Source organism: Mycetomoellerius zeteki, unplaced genomic scaffold (genome assembly GCF_001594055.1).
Source record: "Mycetomoellerius zeteki isolate Tzet28-1 unplaced genomic scaffold, Tzet1.0 scaffold204, whole genome shotgun sequence".
NCBI classification, from domain to species: Eukaryota; Metazoa; Arthropoda; class Insecta; order Hymenoptera; family Formicidae; genus Mycetomoellerius; species Mycetomoellerius zeteki.
In genome coordinates this window covers 1-14919 of record NW_017257000.1, presented here as the reverse complement: position 1 = coordinate 14919, position 14919 = coordinate 1, and the positions used below count along the sequence as shown (strand labels likewise).

Genomic DNA, 14919 nt, shown 5'->3' with positions numbered 1-14919 from the left:
ATAACGCATAACACATAAGGCATAAGAAATTCAACCAATCATAGTTCTTTATTTCATGGAAAGGAAGAAAACAAAGGATTTTGATTGGTTTATTTTCTTATGCATTACGTGTTATGTGTTATGCAAGACTCTGTGCTCCTGCTTAAAGGTCGCAGCACAGACTCTTGCATAACGCATAATGCATAGCCTTTTAGGCCTTAGGGCGCGTTCACACCTTGACGGAAAAGCAGAAAGCGGAAAAGCAGCAGCCAATCAGAACTCGCACTGGTATTCGATAAATTCGGCTTTTTGTATTACTACTAGCGCGAGTTGTGATTGGCCACTGCTTTTCCGCTTCCTGCTTTTCCGTTAAGGTGTGAATGCGCCCTTAGGCTGGCGTCCTATGAGCGGAAATTTATAGCGGAACAGAACAGCACGACCAATCACGATCGCAATAAAGAAAGCAGAATAATGACTGCAGAGTTGTGATTGGTCGCGCTGTTGCGTTCCGCTGTAAATTTCCGCTCCATGGGACGCCACCTTAAGGAATTGACCAACCATGGTCGATTATTCTTCTCACACTCGACTGTGATTGATCAATTTCTGAAAGCTTACTACATTCACTGTGACGTCAACTATGGAATGGAATACACCTTAAGTTAAATACTTCAGTGTGATGTCACGTTTCATGATTGCGTTTGACTACGCATTTGACGCTTAAAGCCCATGGCACATACAAAAAACGTAAGGCCTGGTCTTACTAATGCGGGGTCTACAATAGAAAGTCGTAGTGGTCGTAGGGTCTTAAGTCGTAGAAAATTGACCAACCATAGTCGATTATTCTTCTCATATTCGACTGTGATTGGTTAATTTTTTATGACTTAAGACTCTACGATTACTACGACTTCTATTGTAGATCCCGCATGATTGTATAATTCTCATAAAATTGAATACATATTAGGGGCTCCGCACAATAAAAGGAACAGGGAACAGAGAACAGAGAATAAGAATTTCAAACTATCAGAAATTATGTATTGTGGAATATACAGTTTCTGATAGGTTGAAATTCTTATTCTCTGTTCTCTGTTCCCTGTTCCTTTTATTGTGCGACACTACACTGAAAAAAATGCATGTAATTTTACATGGAAATCGTATATGACTGGAAAATTATCTAAATTACATAAATATGCTTGGAAATTTATTGGAAATTGTAAATTTCCAATCATATATTTAGGCAATTTTCCAGTCATGAACATGTAATTTCCATGTAAAATTACATGCATTTTTTTCAGTGAAGTCGACTTTATATTAAGAGGCTTCTAAAGTATTGAATGGGTAAGGTAGTAGTTTATGTTGAGAAAATTAAATTTAAAATTATTGAAACGTTTTTTCAAAGTTTTGGCTCTTGTATCGCAATTCTACACATTTATATACGATCCCAAAAAAATTTCAACGAAATCGGTTGAGAATTGATCGAGAAATTTCTGATCTATTTCAAAAGCTGATTTCAGTCTAAGTCACTTCAACGTTAAGTAATAAATAAAATTGTTATTTCTGACCGTCTTAATTACGGATTAAAATCTTACATATTTCATATTTAAATTTTACTCGTTGAATAAAAATGTATGTATGTACGATAATTCTGGGTTATGTACGATAATTTTACGGCCCTGGTACGATCGGCCATTGCTTCTAGGTTACCAACACTGGGTGCGTTCAGCAGAACGTTTGTTTTGCAACTGTTGTAAGTTTCCTTCGCGCTAATTGGATCATACTTTTAGATCTAGAAGAATGGTCCTATCTCAGCAGACAATCATAAAACGGTTGCAAAACTGTTGAGTCTGCTGAACGCAGCCATTGATGCGAATGAAAGGCAATTCGTTCATTGCTACATGTCACATATCAACAATGTCGTAAGATTGTATTGCAAGGTTGAGCCGCGCGTATCGCCGACGGCATGTTGTGAAAACATTGTTTTTTGACGGCTCGAGACAAAACAAACATTTAATCGTCAAATATCAATTGTGAGTATCGCCAGTCAATCTTTTCCACGAATCGTCGCCTTTATCCTCGAGAAGCGTCAGAGTGACAATCAGAATCAAGAATATAACCTTAACGTTTCATTTGAGACACAATTGCCGATCGCGAAATACCAGGAATTTCTCGAGAAGAAGCTAAATCGACAACATGAACATTTTTTCTGACTCAGATTCAGATTCTGAATGTATATTTTATTGTTCTCAATCTTTAATTCCTAAATTTAATCTTCTAATCATCTTTAAAAATTGTATTTGTGAATATTTGCGTTTCATTGATTATAGTTATAAATAATGCATAATTGTTGGTAGCTATCCTTTCCTGTGAAAAAAAAATAAATAAATTCTTGTAAGAAAAATTGATTTGTATTCATAGAAAAATTTGTTGGAATAATGAAGCATGTAAGCAATCCAATTATAATAGACTCACGTAATGTATTGATTTCAGCGATGGAGGAGAATGGAGGTAAAAGAATGAGGGGTAGAACTCGTGGTCGAGGTCGTGGACGTACCCGAGGGGGTCGGGCTTCCAGAGGAAGATCCAAGAAGCAAGTAAAGGTAAATCAATTTTCATCAGGTATCAAAAGTATTACGTCCAAAAATCAGTTTAAATACTTTTGTCAACTTATTCCTCAATATAACACTTACATAAAATAATAGAGGCTTATACAAATACTTATACAAAATTAACTTTAATAAATTATACAAATAATGTCACGAAGCAAGTCGCAAAACAGATTTTTCTGTTTATTGAATTTGTCATTGAAATGAATTTATTGTCTGAAGAATATAGATCTTTAATATTGTTTTTTTATGTAATTCGCTTTTTGAAATCTATATTTATACATAATAAATTCGGTTACTTGCATTATATTGAATTAGTATTAAAAACTCCTACATAAAAGTAGCAAAGTTAAATGTGAAGCTATATGAATATTTTAAATGATTAATATTTAATAATGATATTGTTAAGTTATTTAATAGAATATACATGTATTATTTTATTATCATAGTTCATCATATTATACATTGCATTTACTGATACTGCAAATACTGTATATAAAGCAGATTTTAATGTATATTAATCTGAACTGTAATTCAATGTAAAGTAATGTCATTTCAATAATTTTAATTCAATATAAAAGAATTATGCATTGAATTGCTTGCAGGTTATAGAAAGCGATGAAGAAGAGACTCCGCAACAAGCAGAAGATACTTCTGCAGAAACAACTGGTGGGGAGCAGAACGAACATGAACCTCCCGTGACTCAACCTTCTCTCGAGCAACAGTTCGACTTGGAGGCTGATATATCACAACTAGAAGCACCGACTTTCACAACCATCAACCGTGGACCGCCTGAGCCGATGCTGCGTTTGAGATGGGACCATCGGGTGAATCTTATAGGAGAGAAAGTACTGAATCCTATGATACATTGCTGTGACAAATGTTTGAAGCCTATTCTCATCTATGGCCGTATGGTATGTTTTGCTATTATAATAGACCAAGAAATTTATATTTCTCTTATCAAATCTTATTGAAACTATGTTTAATGCATATGTCATCTCTTATACTCTCACTCACAATCTTCAAAGCGAGATGTATAAGCTGAGAGTTTTTGTCTTATTTTTCTTCTTATTCTTTAATTGGCCTTTGGCTCCATGAATGGAGCCAAATTGGCTAGTAACAAATTGAGATTCTAATTCATACATGTAGCATAGATTAAATGCAGGAAAAATGCTGCATATGTGAGGCACGGGATCGAACCTAGATCCACGGATTGCTAGTTCGCGGACTGAGCATCAAGCCGCCCGACGCTTCATAAGCTGAGATTTGCGATCAAATTCAAAATCCATTGATTATGAATCAATCGTTTTCTCGCGGACACATCTTTCTCGTTAAATTCGGTTTTAATTATTGCTCCTAATATATTTAATATACTTTTCAGATACCTTGCAAACATGTTTTCTGCCTATCTTGTGCCAAGAGAGAAGATAAAGTCTGCCCTCGTTGCATGGAGAAGGTATCTAGAGTGGAGCAAACTGGCCTGGGTACTGTATTCATGTGTACGCATGGCGGGACAAGATATGGAAATGCTGGTTGCAGGAGAACATATCTGAGCCAACGAGATCTACAGGTAAATGAAAATATTGATAAAGTTGTACATTATAAAGTATAAATCTTCAAGAAAGTTTTTGTATGATTAATAATTAATGATATAGTAAAATTTAATCGTTCAAATTGGTACTTATAATCGCTTTTTTTATTTCATGACTGTCTTAAGTAACATCTTAACACTGGAAATACTGAATAGTCATTATTGACTGTTTTTATTTTTTTTAAATTAGTATTGTATTTCTCTCTTTTATAAAAGATAGGATTCTGAATTTTTTTAATTTTTCATTAATTATGTTCTTGCATTAATGAAATATTTTTCATCTCTTTATTTTCATAGTAATTTATTTTGATCCTTTAAGGCTCAATTTCACAACTCACGGTTAACGCTTAACCGAGGTTCAACTTATTTCTCATCTCTTTCCAATTATAGCATTAGAAAGAGATGAGGAATAAGTTAAACCTCAGTTAAGAGTTCGGTCATGAGTTGTGAAACTGGGCTTTAATGAATAAAAAAACGTTGTACTTCTATTACTTCTGTTAAGATGCTAATACCGTTCTACGGATGGTATTACAGTCCAATCTTGTTCATCATTTTAAAATTGTCTTGAGTATGATATTGAGATGCTGTACAATTGTTTTATTGGATGGAATCTTAAGACCATCTAAGACCAAACCTAAGATAATCTGAAATATAAGATCCGACTATAAATACCACCCTGTGATTGGTTTGTGATATTTTAAGACTACATTTAAGACACTTAAATATAAGAAATGACTATGAATATCGACCTAAAAATATTATTACATCTAGATGCATTGACAAATTTAACACTTTTTCTAATTCATTATATAGGCTCACATTAACCATCGGCATATTTCGGCGCCACCTCAACCAGTCCAAGGAATGCAAGTTGATCCACCGCAATATGTGCACACTAAACCGGAGATGGAGTCACAGCTAACGAAGGTGTCCTCCGTACAGATGCAAAATACGCGGCTTAAATCTGTGCAGTCTCACATGGTTCAACCGATCATGGGTAACGATCCTCGTGTGAACTCACTGGTGAATCAACAACCAACGTTGGAACAACATCGACAACACAGGCAGCAGCAGCAACAGCAACAGCAGCAGCAAGCGATGATGTCGATGCAGAGTTATGCGCAGAGTACCGCGCCACCACCACCACCTCCAAATAACGCTCCTATGCGAACCAATCTCATCACAGTACCGATTCAGGATACAACGTCTCTAGCTACGCACGATCTTCACGGGCAACAGAGTCATCATTATTACCCGGCGCCACCACCACCGCCTCCGCCGCCACCACCGACAGTCAATTATGGCGGTTATAATGTGCCACCCCCGGTGTCGCAGCCAACACAACAGTACTATTCACAGCCGCAACATCCCACTCAGGTGTCCTATGTACCACCACCGCCACCACCGCAGCAGCAACAGTACGTATCGTCGGCACCGACCTCCATACGGCCATCACCTACTGGTTATATACAGGAACCTCAATACGGTCCACCACCGTCTCAACAACAACCGCCACCACCACCACAACCACAATGGTCACAACATCAGCAGCAGTTTTATAGATAAAAAAAAACGAGTGTTGTAGTTTAGTGGTAGTCGACGTGAAAGACTTAAGTTATCACTTTATATTTCTAAGTGGAGAAACATTTTCTCAATTTAAACACACAAGAAACAAATTTTAAAAATATACCTAAGATTACTCGGTCTGAATCTATTGAGTCTATATTTCTCTGAAGAGATCTGACAACTCCAATAAAATAAAAAAAAATGTTATATTGATTGTCATAAACGTGCTTATTGGGGCTTTATTTATTAAATCCCTTATGAAGAAAAATTTTGTATTACATAAATGTATATAATTTCCCAATATAATATACAATGATCTACATAACAATGAATATTGAATTGTAGAAATGACATCTTATCTACTATTACGCGCGTATGTGTATATATATATATATACATATACAAGCAGTATTATTTTTTATATTTCAATATTTATATCATTATTGTGTGAACGAGTCTACATTATAAATCGAATTAAAATGTTTCTTATATAGATTATAGAGTGTATATTGTATAAGCGTTTAAACTTGAATCTATAATGATTAATGTATTCTATTATTTAAAAAGTACAAAATTTCAAGAATCCACAATTTTTCACAGAATCTAATCTATCCATTATACATATATACACGTAAATGATGTAGCTGCAAGCATTAGATGCTTATATGATGTGTTCTATATTATTTTTATATATTATACAATTATCGATGTTTCATGCCTGATATGCGACATTGTTTTAATTTTACAATAAAATTGATTTAGTTATTATGTTTGTTGAGATTTTTTTTTTGGCCATTTTGCTGATAAAACTAGATGCATCAATATTTATTCTATTGAAGCATTATGGCGTTCCGTCATAAAAATGAATGTTGAATTGAAAAACATCTATTATTTTAAGAAAAAGTTATCAAAAGAAGTTTATATATAATATATTTGTATATATTTGGTACAAGACATTATAATAATGAGATTATATCCCTTGATAAAAGATTTATGAATTTGTAAGTGTTTTAATTATTCTAGTATTTGAAATATATTTACAGATTATTAAGGATTTCCTGAATCTCCCACTGACTTTTCCTTTCGATCATATTGATTTTAAAATGTATTGGTAATAAAGTAAATACAGATATTTTTGTTGTCGGTAGAATTTAATATTGTACAGATTGTAACGATTGTAACTTATGTACAAAATTAATTGATATATATGTATATATATGTATATATACAATATATATGTACACACGTGTGTATATAACATGTACATATACATGTAATAATTACATTAGATTCTTAAAACAGGCTTCTTCAACAAATACATCATTTACACTCAACAAATTTTGGCCTTCCATTTTTCAGACATAGTAATAAATATCATTTGACTAAATACTCAATAAAAGTACTTAAAAGATTTGTCAATATCATTGCGTTAAATAGACGGCCAAAATTGCTCAGAACACACAATTACATACTTCCAAAATTTTAGTCTCACCATACATAAAAATAGCTCTTGATATCATTCCATTATATGTATAATGATTATATATAGCGATATCACTATATATAATCACTTCCCCTTTTTAATATCTTGTTCCCTTTACGTTTTACACCAATCTTTATTATATTTACAAATTCGTTCGTGTTATCATGAAATTTTATATACAAGATATATATATACCTCATAATTATTATTATTAAAACTATCTTCCATTCCCACGCAATACCGTTTATGTATATACGAATGTATCTAATGAATGAACGAAAAATGTTAATACATTTTATAACATTAAATACGCATTTACATAAAATTAACGATCCTGTACAAAATAAAGTTATGCAATCTAAATTGGAATTTTTATACATCTTCATGTATAAAATCATTTAAAAATTAAAAACCAAATAGAACTGATAATAGTAAATTAATGTTATATTCTATGTTGATTATAATGATTTAGAACAATTTGTTGAAAAAATATATATTTATGTTTTACTTAAAATGTAAATGTACAGAACTTTTTCTGCATGACTTCATAACTAGCTGATTTCAATGTATGTATATATGTATAAGTTAACATCGAGATTTCTTATCTCTTTCGCATTTTTAATTAGTACAAAATTTTATTTTAAAATAAAATGAAATCTGTTCACTTTCTTCAATTTCAATGTTTTCTTAACAGAATTATGTCGCTATGTACTGAAAGCATCTTTACATGTTACTATTAAATTATATAATTAGATTTTTGGAACAGTGCGCTGCTTTAATCGTATGGCACTATAAACTTGTAAGGTCGCCTTTTTATGGAAATATTAAAATTTTCATGTCATTGATTTTTATACAATCTAATATAAGACAAGAACAAAGAATTGTTTCATTTCTTGGAAAATAGCATCAAAAGATACAAATATTGATCTTATTTTTCTCAAATGCTATTTAAAAAAATCTTCTGAAAAACTTATACTTTTTTTAAATCGGCATTAATATGGCATGATAATCAATAAGGAGTGACGTCCCATAATTTGTTGTAGTGACATTTTATAGCAAAAGTTATTTTTTAATTATTAGTACAGAAAAAATAAATACTATATAAAAATAAAATCTCAGGAAATATGACATGGTTTTACTTATCACGTAATTTGATTTCTCATAAATGGCAGTATATTAATTTCTTTTTAACCAGAAAATTTTTTCATAATTTATTGTGAAGTTAAAATTAACTCTTTATAGGAATAATGAAAGATTGAAACTTGCAACTTACATTGCATAAGAATGGTAATTACTAGCAATTTATAATGGTATTAAAGTCTTAGAGACTTTCAGGTTTCAAAGACTATATAAGCTATTTAATGTGGAAATTTTCTATAATATTCCATTATGTTTAAACATATATGAATATTATAAAAATAAGAATTTCTGTGTATAATAAGTACTCTTAATGAATTTAATCGCACGTATTATTAGTTTTGAAATTTAAATGTATTCACATCATAAAAAGAATAATAAATTTTAATTCGACTTAAATTATAGTGATAACAAATTCTATTTATAGATATATGATTTAAAAAAATAAGATTTGCACCCATTATTGAATATAACCATATTATAAGCCTGCGCCTTACATTCATGATTATTTAGAAGCTTTTCAGTGTAATTTATAAACCTATTGAAATCAGTCAGTCTCATATAATCACGTACTGCTACTAGAAGGATGATGTATATTGACATTGACTTGTGGAATGAGTGGAGATACGAGTGGTTTGGGTGTAGTGGATTCAGGTATCGGTATGGAAACCGCGGGAGGCACTGGGGAGTGTTTTTTAGTCCTGTCCGGTTGCCAAGGTTTCGCGTGATCTCTGCTTAATCTTTCGCTTAACGCTTTCAACGCTATTTGCCTGCAAAGTAAATATTGATCGGAAAGATGAAAATACCTTGCAATGACAAAATATTTACTAATTTAAAAATTGAGTTTCAATATTTGTATTTTTATCTCGTAACTACTCACCGGCGTCGCTCGCTGTCATGAGGATCAATACCAGGAAGATTAATAACTAAGCCAGGTGGTGTGTTAGACATGTCAAATCTTCTAACTACTTTTCGGCACAGTCCAATACGCACAAAAAATCCATGTATGGTGTTACTCATTACTGCTATTGGTGGTTGTAAAACATTTGGAAAGAAACTACAAAGAGTTCCAAGTAAGACAATCGTTGGACTCAATCTTTTCATTAATCCTAGAAACTAATTAAAATTACATAAAAATCTCACCTCGCAAATGTAAAATTGTCTGCCATATCACCTCGGGTACCATTGTTATGTTTTTGATAAAACCTCAGGTATATCCAAGATATTAATAATCCACTAAGAAACATGGTGGGATGAGTACCTTCTAGTAACCCAATGAGCCACAACGTCAATCCCACAACCCATACCATTAAGGGTATATTTCTATTTGTGATCTTCCCAATGGGTGTCTTGATTAAGATATGATCTGGCATTATTTGTTTTACTGCTACCGCAACTCCTGTAAAATAAAATAATTATTTCTATTTAAAGCTATATCAAAGTACATTTCCATGAAATTCCTTTCAGAAAAAATCTTTTTCAAAAAGGTATACTTAATTTGGAAACATTTTGTATTCACGACTAATGAAAACTATTCCAAAATAAAATTATATCAACATTATAAATTAATCTAAAAAATTAATCTAATTTGTTATAATTATTTCAGTGTATTTCTTGTCTTAAAATGTGACTTTTCAGCATTATAATATCACAATGGCTTTCCAACCTGTAAAGATTAATCAACAAAAGCTCTGTTCGGCGTTCATACAATCTTAAATATAAAGCATTCTCAATATATTGCATTTTCTTAGAAAAGGCAAGATTTGCTCTTTGTCTGGACTGCATTAAAACTTTCTATCTTGCTTTTGCCAAATTTCAAATGTATATTTGTTTTAAAAGCAAATATAAATATATATCTGTTTTATTTAGAATGAACACAGTACAACACAATGAATCATTTCATTCTTGTTTACCATTGGCAAATAAGAAAAATGGATGATTTACTGTATTGAACTGTCCTTGCTAGAAAATGCCTTTAGTAATTAAAGATAAAGGTGACTAATAGAATATTTAAAAAATGTTATAAAAATAAATATTATTTATCAGTAAAACTTTTCTAATTTATTTTTTGTTAGACGTAGAACATTTACGTCAATTTTGTGTTTTGTACTTCTGGCCAAAGGCAATGAACAAAGTAATGAACAAGTCGATTAGCATTTTCATGCAATTAGCCACAAAAGGAGAGTACCTGCGATGTAGCCGGTCAAACCATGTATGTGTATACTGAAGAGCATGTCCGGGTTGTTGGTGCACATGTAGAGAAACAGGTAGAAGAGCGCTGAGAGCACTGCAACCCCGAAGTTGACGATGGCGAAGAACGTCATCATCTCGAAGGCGCCCCACAAGGGCTCGATCAACTTGCCACATAAACCGACGGTCACGACGTCCACGCATACCTCCCAGAAGTGTATCTCGAGGAAGCAAAAGGTGAAAGCCGTCCAGAACCAGAAGACCGGCGGCAGCAGGTAACCTGGCGTCACGCTCAGGATGCGTATCGCCTCCTCGGAGAAGGACAGGCAATACGAGAACAGCACCACCACGCAGATGAACTTGACGCTGGTGCTGGTATTACCGAGCAGGGCCGCAGCTTGTTGCCTTAAGTAAGGAATATTCCTACCCAGGCCCTTTATCGTCGCCATCGCCGCGAGCAAACCTAACCTCTCTTTCCTCGCGTTTCCCCTCTCGGAGAGAGGAAAAGCTGCTATCCACCGCTCGCCACCTGACGTTGGCCGCAGTTGGCCGCGCGTGATATCGATCATTCGAGATCCATTACTATCGAAATCGAGTGTGAAAAAGAGAGAGAGAGAGAGAGAGAGAGAGAGAGAGAAGCACGAGTTGAAGTCGGAAGACTCAACAAAAATTGTAATTCTAGCAGCCGCTATGATTTATGTTTTATTTTTCGTATATAAAAACGAGGTCATTGATACTTAATCGTCCACAAAATTCGGGATCTTTGCGGGAGACATCGAGTAAAGTCGGTAAGTTTTCTGATTAGGTAATTTTAAATCTTGAGCAAAATTTGATGATTTTGCGCTTCAACTTAATTTAATTAAATACGTCTTTAGAAAATTATTATTATAAAAGAATGAATATTATGTATATATTTTAACACAAACACATTGCACACATCAAATATTTAATATCAAGGATTGTATTAATATATAAAAATAATGTTATAAAAGATAAACTTTGTGTACATGTGTGTGAATGTAATTTCAAAACTTATAACCTCCATCTGCAATATTTGAGCCTTTTTTGTCCAGCCTTATACTTAATTGCAGCAACGTACATATAATTGCTACAACATTTGTACTACATTATTGTTGAAACATTGCAATGATTTGTGTTGTATGGAGTCTAAGTTTTACTCTATTCTAGGTCTTTAAAAAATGTGGAAAAATTCAGGATTACTTTTTTGACAATTCTATTATATTACCAAATAGTTTTTAATAAAGATATTTTAGAAAAAGGAACAAAATTCTCTCTTTCATTTCGAAGAAATTTCAGAGAGAGTGAAATTTTACTTGTGCCAAAAAAGTCCAGATTGCAGACGGAGGATTAATTAACTAAAAATGCCTTATAATACAATTGTATATAAAATATATATTAATTAATTATAAACAAAATATATAATATAAAATTATATCTATTAATTTTATATAAATTTATGTATAATAAAATTACAAATAATGAAGCTATACCCTGTTATTGCAATTATAAATATGATGCTTGATTTGAAATATGTCATGTTCGTTTACTGATAATTGCTAATTAATTTATCACTAATTGCGATAAATATTTATTTGGCCACATTTCACATATATTGTCATTGTCAGATGATTTGATGACGAAAGAATGGTTTTCTGATTTTAGCAGATATATTTTGCACTGTTAATAAATAATGAGTGCAAATGAAAAATTGTATTATTTGGCTCACAAAAAGTATAGTCGAGAAATTTAGCTTCCGAGATCAGAAACACGATTTATATCAGGTCTTAACGTATTCATTGTATAAAATTCTAATTAACATTTATTTTCTACAATATTAAGGGTCTTTTATAAAAATTTTTCCTGTACGATTACTTTTTGCACTCACTGTGTGCCATCGTACATTATTACTATTATATATTATTTTTTGCTGTAAAATAGATTCAAGAAATAACATTCATATAATAATTTGATAATTATATTGTTATATCGCTGTCTGAATTAATTTTCGAGAATATATGTGACCGCTCGTAGGTAAATGTCGGAAGCTGTCCTACATCCGTAGAGTGGCGACTCGCGGCGGGGTGTTTCTTTCGCAAATTCGCAAAAAATATTACGCTCATTATTTTCTCGCCTCGTTAACCATGGAGAGAGAGAGAGATTCGTCGATTTTCTCCCATAAGTTACCGCCATCTCGAACTGTGTACCCGCGCAAACGACAATTTAAATTCGCGAATCATTATGAGTGTGTTCCATTTCACGCATGACGCACATAATGTATCATATAAAGCTTATTCTATATCTAATTTTTTGTTTCTTGTTTTTTGCCTTTTATCTCTGCAACAACGTATTTCTTGCCACATGTTTCTTGTTTTTTCTGAAATTCATTAACTTTTATTTTGAACGACAGAAAATGAAAAACGGGATAAGAGGCAAAAAGATAAGGTGTAAAAAAATAACAAAAAACAAGAAACAGGAAAAAAGCATGTCGTAGAATAAGTTTTATCCTTCTTCATATATATAATCAGGGAATGGAAGTAACGTGTTACTTATAATACTTTTTTTGTAATGGACTGGTAATGAAGTTATCTTCTTTTTTTTTATAACTATAACAGTAACATAGTTATATTTTTCTGATAACGGTAATGAATTTTACAGTTACGTTTATCGTTATATCGTAAAATATTTTTTATATTTTGAACATATTTATCACATAATTTTTTATATTTATATTTAATTTATCTTCAATCTTTGGTCCCCTGCTTAAAAATTTCAATAGAATTAGATAGGAAAAAACTCTGATTAAATCGTATTTTTTATTCGTAAATTTCAGATTACTTATCTGAAATATTTGATATTTCTGTTTTTATTATATAACTTAGATATTATTTTTAATCAATTTCTATCTGGTCGATCATCCGCATCGCATCCATATCGGGGGATCCGCAGTATATTAATTAATTTTATGTACTGGATTATTGTGTCTCATCATTTCGATCGAATAATCGAGTATGAAAATACAAGTTATAATTCAATGTAATTTATGTTTCGTAATTTATACACATACGTAGAATTTAAATTATACGAAATAGGGATTTTTTGGGAAAGAAGAGTATCTATTCAGAACAAGAATATAAATAGGAATAACTACTTTCAATGCCAGTTTCATCTTGATTGCAGTAATTATTTGATAACTGCAGTAACTGTTAATATCCAAGTTCAGAAAACTCAGTTGACTGTACAAGTTAAATTAAAATCTCTAAAAAATACAAGAAATATGTGGTTATTCAAATCCATAATCTAAAATTAAAAAGAAATATATTAACTATTTTATTTATAAAATATATTAAGATAAGGAGATAAGCAAATAAAACTATTGTTTATTTATAAATTCAAATTCTTGTTCTAAAATAATAAATTCAAATTCAAATTCTTTGAACTTTATCCAACGTTTTTAACTATTATAATTTTATCTTTTAATTTATTATTGTAATTTTAAGTTGATGAACATTTAGTATTATAGTCGAAACGTTCTCCAAGCATTGTATATGAATCATGTAATAACTAGTTTAAATCTTTCCAAGACAATTTAATAAACTAGTTTAATATTAGATCTATTTTAATTGTTCGTATTTGATCTTCTTAATCTGTTTATAAAACTATTCTTTTAGCAAAATAATTTATACAAAGTAAAATAAAATAACTTTTTATGCATAGGTCGTTTAATTATCAATCATCTACGAGGCAAAAGCTATGCCGATTTTTTTAGATCTGTCCATCTGCGGAGTCACTTCCAGCTGCCGAGAACAATAACGTGAACAATTCTACGAGATAATTGACAAGAGTTATTCGTCTCTCTCTCTCTCTCTCTCTCTCTCTCTCTCTCTCTCTCTCTCTCTCTCTCTGTCTCTCGGAAATCGGAGCAGATCAATTGAAATCAAGAAAATTTGGAGTAAATTGAAGGAAACAATTCCTGTGGAGGACAGTGGCGACGAAAATAATCACAGAATGACGCATTAATCGTAAAACACGGATTTCACCAGAGAAATGAGCAGTCCTCGAAATCAATTGAGGTAAAATGTTAAGTGTGTAATCTTAATTATCTCAGGATATATTTAATATGTATTTAAATCGATTGAATATATGTTTCATTAATTAAAAATATTCATAATGATTGAATTATGATTATAAATTGTGAGACATTCTGCAGCATTGAAGATATAAAGCTTTTTTAACAATGATACAGTCTTATAAGTATAAAGCAGCTTCAATTTTGCATTTTTTGGAAAAGGCGGTAATAAAAGCGAAAGAAGGACTAAATAAAAAAATTAAAATTGTTATAAAAATAAATATTA

At 31.7% G+C, this 14919-nt stretch overlaps 2 protein-coding genes across 3 annotated transcripts; one reads left to right on the top strand and one right to left on the bottom strand.

Annotated features, from left to right (window-relative positions):
- The first annotated feature begins 1846 nt into the window (after positions 1–1846).
- On the top strand, positions 1847–5940 carry Hakai (E3 ubiquitin-protein ligase Hakai). Of its 2 annotated transcripts, none has more exons than XM_018447571.1 (5): positions 1847–2003; positions 2464–2573; positions 3185–3493; positions 3961–4149; positions 4984–5939. In XM_018447571.1, the coding sequence occupies exons 2-5, from the start codon at positions 2466–2468 to the stop codon at positions 5734–5736; spliced, it is 1359 nt and encodes a 452-aa protein (XP_018303073.1). In that variant the 5' UTR covers positions 1847–2003; positions 2464–2465; the 3' UTR covers positions 5737–5939. The 2 variants fall into 2 exon arrangements, with proteins under 2 accessions (XP_018303073.1, XP_018303072.1); XM_018447570.1 differs by lacking the exon at positions 1847–2003 and adding an exon at positions 2045–2203 and having other exon boundaries at positions 4984–5940.
- Positions 5941–8816: 2876 nt separating this feature from the next.
- On the bottom strand, positions 8817–11031 carry LOC108722453 (transmembrane protein 115). The gene is made up of 4 exons (XM_018447578.1): positions 10545–11031; positions 9500–9755; positions 9237–9413; positions 8817–9126 (listed from the first exon to the last, which is right to left on the bottom strand). Exons 1-4 carry the CDS (start codon positions 10993–10995, stop codon positions 8922–8924), a joined length of 1089 nt encoding a protein of 362 aa, XP_018303080.1. The 5' UTR covers positions 10996–11031; the 3' UTR covers positions 8817–8921.
- Positions 11032–14919: the final 3888 nt, after the last annotated feature.

Coding starts and splice junctions, on each gene's coding strand:
- Hakai (XM_018447570.1), top strand. CDS start 2,167: ATGAACATTTTTTCTGACTCAGATTCAGATTCTGAAT. Junction 2,204..2,463: donor CTCAGATTCAGATTCTGAAT/GTATATTTTATT, acceptor TATTGATTTCAG/CGATGGAGGAGAATGGAGGT. Junction 2,574..3,184: donor GATCCAAGAAGCAAGTAAAG/GTAAATCAATTT, acceptor AATTGCTTGCAG/GTTATAGAAAGCGATGAAGA.
- LOC108722453 (XM_018447578.1), bottom strand. CDS start 10,995: ATGGCGACGATAAAGGGCCTGGGTAGGAATATTCCTTACTTAAGGCAA. Junction 9,756..10,544: donor TTTGACCGGCTACATCGCAG/GTACTCTCCTTT, acceptor TTTATTTTACAG/GAGTTGCGGTAGCAGTAAAA. Junction 9,414..9,499: donor GACAATTTTACATTTGCGAG/GTGAGATTTTTA, acceptor AACTCTTTGTAG/TTTCTTTCCAAATGTTTTAC.